The sequence below is a fragment of the Xyrauchen texanus genome, chromosome 15, assembly GCF_025860055.1.
Source record: "Xyrauchen texanus isolate HMW12.3.18 chromosome 15, RBS_HiC_50CHRs, whole genome shotgun sequence".
NCBI classification, from domain to species: domain Eukaryota; kingdom Metazoa; phylum Chordata; class Actinopteri; order Cypriniformes; family Catostomidae; genus Xyrauchen; species Xyrauchen texanus.
The window spans coordinates 29,749,776-29,759,100 of NC_068290.1; the positions used below are offsets into that span (position 1 = coordinate 29,749,776).

Consider the following 9,325-nt stretch of genomic DNA (forward strand, 5'->3'; position numbering starts at 1 on the left):
TTGGAAAGATGGTGAAATCTTGGAGTTAATTTAAAATTTAGAATGTGAAGGGGAAAAAAACCAATTCCGATACCATTTAAAAACAAAAACCTCAAACCTTGTCTCCTCTTCGTGTAAATGCATTTGATACATTCGCAGGTTAATAACATTCATATTTAGATTGCCAATTTGCAATAAAAAAATGTTTCATTTAACGCAATATAATACATATATATATAGTATACTCACATATTCATTATGTCAGGCCTGACAAACGAGAATAATTACAATGCATTGTAAATATGAATTATTATTACAATAGATAAATTAACATATGATAAATATTAAATTTAACACATGCGTAAAGATACATCCTTGATAAGTTACGATGCTCAGCTCGTGAGAAACGATGAGAATATTTCGTTCGTGTTGGAAATGTGTAGGAAGGAGTGGGTATTTTTGAAGAATGCCGACACCCACGTTCTTCTACACACAATGTCTCCCGTGTTGCTGGAAAACACACCGTTCTCTCTTACAATTACTAAATAATCCTATTCATTTCCAAACCTTCGATAAAAGCTGAATTTCCAAAAAACGAAAATATAGAAGAAACGAATGTTTGGTCCGAAACAACGCTGGTCCATTAACAGCACATCCGGTATGAAATTATGAACGAGGACAATCCTTTAGTTGAAAAATATCAATTTTGTAAATTTCATTTATAAGATGGGGAACTCTTAACCATGAGTACTACGTTGTTCTCTTATTCCTGGTCACATACGATCTAAGGGAGTGTTAGATGGTTTAAATGTGTTCTTAGGGCACGAAGCTGTCAGACCTTTTGGCGTGTAAGATTGATAGCGTGCAGGCTTCCAGGGCTCTTTGTTTAGAATATAAGCAATAAAGTGCTCGAGGCCTATACTCCGTCTTAGCTTAGCTTAGACTTCTGAGGGCAATATATAAGGAACATTCTTAAACGTTAAAGATTATTTGGGATTTATACTTTTAGTTTACTTAATAGTATTTGTTTGCATTTTGAAGGTCAATTCGAGTAATAGTGTGTAGTCGCTGTTTTCTTTTAAATTTAGATAGGGCCTATTAAAGTAACCTACATTACTATTTTGTCTGAATGTACAAATAAGTATAGCTTATAGCAAATACGTGTTTAGATCTTGTTATAATAATACATTCTTTATGGAAACTAAACAATGTTATTCGCACTCCTTGAGGAACTCCTCTCTGAAGAAAGAAATATTTCATTTCTACGACTTTCATTTGAATGCATGTAGTTGGGTAGTTTCAAAAGTTCAGTCCTTTATTTTACATGACATAATGCATTAGTGTGCGCGCTTAAGTGCTTTAAAAGAACATGTCCGCGCGCAATTTGTGCGCGCGCGTACCGTCGCACGCGCTTTTGCTCGTGCATCCCACAAATGAGAGCGCGCATTCTCTAAGAAGTAGTAAACCCCAATATGAATGGGTTTCTTCAATCATGACTTTTGGCGTATCTTTTTTTGTCCAGTTGATTTCTAGGGGCAGTCGAAGGCCAGTCAAACTATAAATGACAGATAGGAGACGGACAAACTCTCAAATTGTTACAGTTACTGGCTATACTTACAATATACTGAGCAGTGGGCAAACTGACCATCAATGCGTAAATAAACTAGCCCGTCCCCGAGAGTGAGGCGTTCCTCTTGGACTTTTTTTCGATCAATCACACAGACAGTGGCTTCTTTTGATTAAGCCCCAAATTGTCATTGGACAGAGGTAATCATGTGACAAGCAATACGGTCCAATTTCAACCTTGTATCCATGAAAGCAATAGTTTAATGGCACCGGGGTCCCCATACGGCCGTAATCAGCTAAATATTTTTTTTCTTTTTCTTTTTTTTTTTTTTTTTTTAACCCGGCACTATATTTCATTAGATCTTCCTTGGGTCACAAATTTGTAAACGGCGAATTTGCAAGACTTGGAGGAGATGAATTACGAATTCGAGCGAGAGACGGGTTTTATCAATAGTCAGCCGTCGCTCGCTGAGTGCCTGACATCTTTTCCCCCTGTCGGTGATGCATTTCAAAGTTCATCAATCAAGAGCTCGACGCTTTCACACTCGACACTGATTCCTCCTCCTTTTGAGCAGACCATTCCAAGCCTGAACCCCGGCAGCCACCCTCGCCACAGCCGGCCCAAGCAGAACCCTAATGGCTCATGCCCACTGCCTGCCGCATCCCTACCCCCAGAGTACCCTTGGATGAAGGAGAAAAAAGCATTCAAGAAAAACCAGACAACTTCGACAGCAACAACCACGGATCCTGGTCCACTGTACTTCTCCCCTCAAGGTAAAACGGAATAGTTTATTTAAATTTAGTGCAATTGACTGTTATTATTTGATTGTTGAAATAGTAGCATTTACTTCCGTAGTTGTGCAATATAAGTTCATGTTACTTTTGATACTTTTACTTCATGGGCCATATCTGTACAAGTTAATATCTAAATGTATTTATTTCCCCCCAGTTATTGACTGCGGAGGGTCCATTCTGAATAGCACCTAAACTCTGTTAGCTACTTGTAGTGCAGGGCATGAATTTTAATATTTGACAGTAATGAAGAATGATAGATTGCCATTACTCAACTCGGCAGCTGGCGTGTTCATTAATCTTTACTCGGACCTCTCCGCACTCACACAAGACACAACAGTATATTCTGGCATTGGGGATGAGGACACAAATAATTCAAGTGCCGTGGCATCATTCCCACAAACAATTTATGCCCCTCGATTTATTTGACAAGTTTGCGAGGTCAGCTATAAGCCCCACAGCGGCGTTGTAACAATCAAGAGTTATAATTAGTGGCGAAACAATAATGTATAACGTTGTAATCCCTTCATAGGCTCGCCCGAGATTTCTGATGGTGGCAATGGGGCAACTCGCCGACTGAGAACGGCGTACACGAACACGCAGCTGCTGGAGCTGGAGAAGGAGTTCCACTTCAACAAGTACCTCTGCAGGCCACGGCGGGTGGAGATCGCCGCTCTGCTGGACCTCACCGAGAGGCAAGTCAAAGTCTGGTTCCAAAACCGGAGGATGAAACACAAACGGCAAACGCAATGCAAAGAGAACCATCACGGCGAGGGGAAAGCACAGAGCCTGGAGGAGGCAGGAGGACGGGGTGATGGGAAATCTTTTTTCGAGCAAGTGGCAAACAATGTATCTGGAGCGCTTTTGGAAAGGGAGGGTTATCCATATCAACAGAATACCTTAACTTCTCAACAGTCACAGAATGGACACAATAGTGATTCCCAAAGCGCAACTGTCTCGCCTTTAGGTAGCAATGACAAACATCTGAAACATTTCCCCAACCCGTCACCCACTGTTCCTATCTGCGGCTCAACAATGGCCCCGGATTGTGCATCTGGCCAGGACAATGGCAGCCCCTCGGCCCTGGACGTCTCTTTACAGGACTTTAACGTTTTCTCCAACGATTCCTGCTTACACCTCTCAGATGCCGTGTCCCCAAGTTTGTCAGAGTCTGTAGACAGCCCCATTGGTTTATCCACGGAGGCCTTTGATTTCTTCTCCGAGACACTTACAACAATCGACCTACAACACTTGAGCTACTAACTCTAACTGAAGTTTCATTATAGGGACGTCAATATCTTTCTCACAATGAAGATGGCCTGTGTGTTTAATTGGGACTTTAAAAATAGGCCTAGCGCATTAATCAATGAGGTAAGTTTCTCAATAATCGAGTGACCATTTTTGTTTACAGAGAAAATATGACAGGAAAAATTGACATTTTTCACGTTTTATTTTTGTATCTCTCACCGGCAAAGCGCCATATTTTCATAGAATAAATTTGTATAACAAAAACAGCGTTGCTATTTATTTCTGCAATATTCAGAAGAAGAAAAAATAGGTACTTTTCAGATTCAATCTACTAAAGAGAAAAATCTTCATTGCTGTTTTCTTGGTTGGTATAAACTGATATTTTGCTGATTTAATATAGAAACGTTTTGTGTAAAAATAGGCTATTGATATTTATAAAGCTGAAATCGATATTTAGAACCGCGCTACCCAAAACTAGTGAGTGTGCAAAATTGATTCGCACGTTAGTAATTGTGTGTTATCAGATTTCTATTATTTTTCTTATTATGTTTTGTTAATTTCTCTGTAGTTTGTTTGGCGCTTATTTTTTTTACTTTATAAAATGAGCCCATGGGTAAGTTTAAGATGCCATCCAATTTGTGGTCTAACCTCAAGAAGGTGATTGATATATTGATGCTGCGGACACAAATAAGACCCTTCTGACGACACAGGGAGTCTCCTGGCCAAGAGCTGTAACGTTTTGGAGTTCAGCAATTCAATTTTATTGCCTATTAAACCTTCGACAGGGGGTTGGTGTTGAGGCAGCACTCCGCGTAATTCAATCCGCCGCTCAGAATGAATACGGAAACCAATTTTTTTTAGAATAAATTTAGAACTTAAATAAATATTACTTAATCTACATAGTTTATGTTTGACGAATGTAACAAAAATGAATCAGATCTTTGCAGCTAATATAAGAGCTATGAAACGACTGAGCGTTTTATCAACAGGCAACGTTGCAAGAACTTCAAGAATCTCATAAAATGAACTGATGAGTGGTTGCGAGTTGTCAGATCGAGTTCAGCGTTTTATTCATTTGCGGCAAAATATTTACCTTTAAATTTCAAAGACTATCTGAATATATAGAGGAGACAATCTCGTTTGTATAGGCCTACTTAAGATGTGTGTCTCAGGCCTGCTACATCTGCCAAAATCTGAACTCTGTATTTATGTCCCATATGGACTAATACGACTGGTAGCCGATTGGTGCTATACGGTCTTTCCTATATTTGAATATTTTCTTTTGCACAATAATTAACCTCCAGTTCTACACACAAACGTCAAACAGACATATTTGTATATATTGGCTATTTCATATATATCTGATATTTTATATATATATATATATATATAATTTTTAAAGAAAGTTTGTGCAGCGTGATTAAGTGCATAATTATTACAGTGTATGAGTTTCACTATTTATTATCCTTGGCGGTTGCATCCAATGTTTTACTTGTATACTCCCCCTCATGTAGTCATTCTTTCTATGCTAACCTTAATGCTAATGCCTCAATAAAGTGCAAGGTCTACAGAAAAATGAAATTGAATTAGTTAGGGTGCATTTACAGCCTCACATTATATTAGACGGAATCAGGGGTACATCTAGATTGGTGTTCAGTGGAATCAATCAGGCTTTGAAGAAATCTAGCAAGGTTAATTTCCAAATATCTGAAGCCACGTTGCAATTACTGGGTAGGCTAAGTGTTGCTTTGGTAATGAGGATCCCAGCCAACAGCTCACACCACAGAGGCATTGACCAACTTGGCCTCACAAATATTTGTTTTATCACAGTCAAGTCCCAAAAGAAGAGCAGTCTCTAAAACAAACTATAATAGCTACTGTAAAAATGTGTTTGAAAATTGTGTATACACCACCTTAATCGCACTTAAAACCAAGATAAAATTAGCTTCGGAGCTCTACGCGGCTAGCGCAAAATCAAGGCTGAAAAAAGTTTGCCTGATGTCCTTTGACCAAACGAAACCTTTAAACACGTTCAATACTGAGTTTTGTTTGCATTTGAGAAGTTATACACAAAAATCTGCCGTTCCCAAAATTAAATGTTGCCTTACCTATTAATGTTGCACTATTTAGCATCTTCTACACACACACAACATGTTTTTTATTCCATGGAAGTGTGTTAATACTGCATGTTAAAACATGGTATTACAGGGATACTTTCAGTATAATTACATTATAATAATATAAAGTTTGGGTCTCATTTATTTCATGATCTTAAACAAATAAAATCATTTGGCCACCTAGGTTTACAGCTTTGTGTAGGGTGCATAAGGAATAGTGCACCATCTGTGAAAAGGACCATTTCTGTCCCAGCAAACTACATAATGCCTAAAGAGGAAATGCCAACTGCTTGTCCACTGTAATGTCTTTGCAGGCATTTAAAGCCAGTGCAGTCAGCCTTCAACTGGTTTCCATGGAAACCTTGCATTTAATCTTTGTGGTCCCTTTTGTCATTCCTATGCAGGTGGGCTACATGCAGATTTTCTGTGGGTGGTGACATGAAATTATTGCAGAGCCAAACATAAACAGCAAGCCCTCTGCATGGAAATGCATTACAAATTCTGATTATATGAACTTAGATCGATCGATCAATCTATCTATCTATCCTTTGCAGTTATGTAATGTTTTAGTCACCTAAGGATTTAAACCATTTATGGATCTAAATCAGAATTCAAGGCCAACTGCAGCAACGCTGCTGAATACAAATGAGCAAATTAGCTCTCTGAAGCATGATATTATCTCATATATCATGTTTATGGAATTCTTGAAGTATGCAATTATTCAAGTTGCACTTACATGGTCTGCTTCTTAAACATCTCTTCATCTGATATAAAAGATTTTTTCATCTTGAGGCTGCAACTGAGTCGTCAGTGTGTACTGCAGAACTAAAGACTAGTTGCTCACAGCCACTGGAAACACTTAGATGAATTACACAGATAAATACATCTGATGTATTATCAAAGAATGAAAGCCCTGCCAAGCACACACAAATAAAACAGTTAAAAATGTACATTTCACATATTATAATGAATTGAAATTTTGTATGAATTCATTTGTTGACCTAAAAGATCAATGCTAATGTAAACTGAATAATCCAAACAGGGGACCAAGACTTTTTTTTACTTCTGGAAAACAGGAGGTGAAATTGAGTGTCAAGAGACAGTTTAAATGTTTAGAGTTTAAATGTAAGCTAATTCTAAGTCTTTTAAAAACAACACCTGAGCAGGCTAATCCCTCAGAAGCCAAGGGGCAAAAACACCCTCTCATCCACCACAAAATTGAACTTCACAGATACCACTGCAGGCAATGTGAATAAAAGCAGCAAGAGCAGCCCCTCTGATGTTTTCCTTCAGGTTCGGAGGCCGATCAGGTGTTTTGATTCAAATACGACTTACCTGACACATGTCATGATACTTCCTGGTGACCTTGATTTCAGCTATTTTCAAGTCTAATGTAATTGCCACACAAATTGGGCAGATTTCAGAAATGTTTGGGTAAAACGATCTTTGAAAGTGACAATCAAGTAAACCCACACCTTAAATTCAGAGGTGCAAGTTGTGGAAAATAATAATAATAAAAAATTCTTACCAATGATTAGGCAATCAGCCTTTTTCAGGTATGATACCTTGAAAAAGGCTGATTGCCAAAATGTTGGTAAAAATTAAAGAGCCTATATTTTGAGTTTTTGGGGTGAATAAATAAATATTTCTCCACCAGCTCTCTGACATCTAAGCAAATGCCTGTCTCTCATATCAAAGGGCTGACATGCAAAAAAAAAAGGGATTAATCAGAATGTTGCAGACTTTGGTTTCCAAATGGACAAGCATGACAGAGCTGCCTACCACAGAATCTAACATCGACCAAAAATGATAAAAATACATGTTCTTAACCAAGAGAAAACAACAGAGTAAATTGCTAAAACATTGATATGAACAGAAGTGCAAGATGTCTAATTTAATTATACATGTAGGTAAACTGGTTATGATGAAACAAATTAAAAAGTGCATCATGAACAAACTCACGCACACATTCCTCCCTTGTGAGTTGGGGCCAGAAGCTGAGACGTGTGAACTGAGGTGAGTCCAGATCAAACAGGGCTGTCTGAGGAGCATGAGATATGAAGCTGCTTCACTCTCCTTCAAAAGGTCAAAGGGCATTTCACCTCTCTTTCCCCCTCCTCACCAGATGGATCTCCGGCCAGGTCAAACGAGGTTCAAGCAGTGCTCAAGCAGTGTTCAAACATGCAGAATGTCAGTGCAGTATGCCAACCGATACTTTAAGACAAGTAAAATTTGCATTTGAATCTTCCCACCGAAGTCATTTTAGAACTGTCTCTTTTCAAGTATATTACTACAAGGTTTGCAAATTATGCATTCAATAATTACCCACCAATACCCTCCAAAGAATGTGCAAAATGAATTTAGAATTTTCCTTTTAAATCTATATTTAACATGTTAACAAAATCACATATATAACAATCATAACAACAATAAAGAAAAAAACGAATTAAACTCCTTATCGTACTCTGAAAGTGACAGAGTGCAGGTCTGTTGGCAGGGGTCTGTACTCAGTTATCTCTGTGAAACAGCACAGGAGCACAGAGAGTGTACACAGAGCCAGATGGAGATGGATAGCTATGTGTTTTCCTATGAAAGCTGTGCATCATCACAATTCTTCACCAGCCTCACTCCTCAGGATAAGTGGGCCCCTCTCCAAACAACAGGCCCAGCTATACATCCAAATATGCTGATAAGTGCAAAGCTCCACAAATGGAGCAGTAGTAAATACACTCGCCGAGCACTTTATTAGGAACATCTGCACACCTATTTATTCATGCAATTGTCTAATTAGCCAATCATTTGGCAGCAGTTAAATGCATAAAATCATTCAGATACGGGTCAGGAGCTTCAGTTAATGTTCACATCATCCATCAGAATGGGGAATTTTTTTTATCTCAGTGATTTCAACTGTGGCATGATTGTTTGTGGGCCGGTTTGAGTATTCCTGTAACTGCTGATCTCCTGGGATTTTCCTGCACAACAAAGTCTAGAATTTACTCAGAATGGTGCCAAAAACAAAAACATCAAGTGAGAGTCAGTTCTGTGGATGGAAATGCCTTGTCAATGAGGGGTCAATGGAGAATGGCCAGATGATTCGAGCTGACAAAATCTATGGTAACTCAGATAACCACTCTGTACAATTTTAGTGTGCAGAATAGTATCTCAGAACGCACAACACTTTGAACCCAATGGTGCAGCCAAGGGTGGGGCGGGTATATAATATTTGAGATTATTTTTTGACTTCAAATATATTTAAATATATATATATATATATATATATATATATATATATATATATATATATATATATATATATATATATATATATATATAAAAATAAATGATAATTTCTGAAAGTGTGAAAGAACTGTTTGAATGAGCTGCTTTGAATGAGCTGTAATTAAGGAAAATTTGTTTTAAAAACAAAAAACCCAAAAACTAATTCATACATTTTTATTCAGGCCAACCCAAAAGTAATTTCCTAGCTACACCCTTTGATCCTTCAGGGGGATGGGCTACAAATGGAAGAAGACCATGTTGGCCACTTTATTAAGACCATGTTGTCCCTAATAAAGTGCTCAGTGAGTGTATATACAGAGAGAGGGAGTTTTCTGGGCAATTCA

At 38.1% G+C, this 9,325-nt stretch overlaps 1 protein-coding gene across 1 annotated transcript; it reads left to right on the top strand.

The window, feature by feature from the left end:
* The first annotated feature begins 1,946 nt into the window (after positions 1-1,946).
* On the top strand, positions 1,947-3,810 carry LOC127656112 (homeobox protein Hox-A2b). Its single transcript, XM_052144295.1, has 2 exons — positions 1,947-2,319; positions 2,870-3,810. The coding sequence occupies exons 1-2, from the start codon at positions 1,959-1,961 to the stop codon at positions 3,598-3,600; spliced, it is 1,092 nt and encodes a 363-aa protein (XP_052000255.1). The 5' UTR covers positions 1,947-1,958; the 3' UTR covers positions 3,601-3,810.
* The last annotated feature ends 5,515 nt before the right edge of the window (positions 3,811-9,325 follow it).

What these genes read in the sequence shown, in the direction of transcription:
- LOC127656112 (XM_052144295.1), top strand. Translation starts at nt 1,959, where the DNA reads ATGAATTACGAATTCGAGCGAGAGACGGGTTTTATCAATAGTCAGCCG. An exon ending in ACTGTACTTCTCCCCTCAAG is followed by an intron (nt 2,320 to 2,869) that starts GTAAAACGGAAT and finishes ATCCCTTCATAG; the next exon opens with GCTCGCCCGAGATTTCTGAT.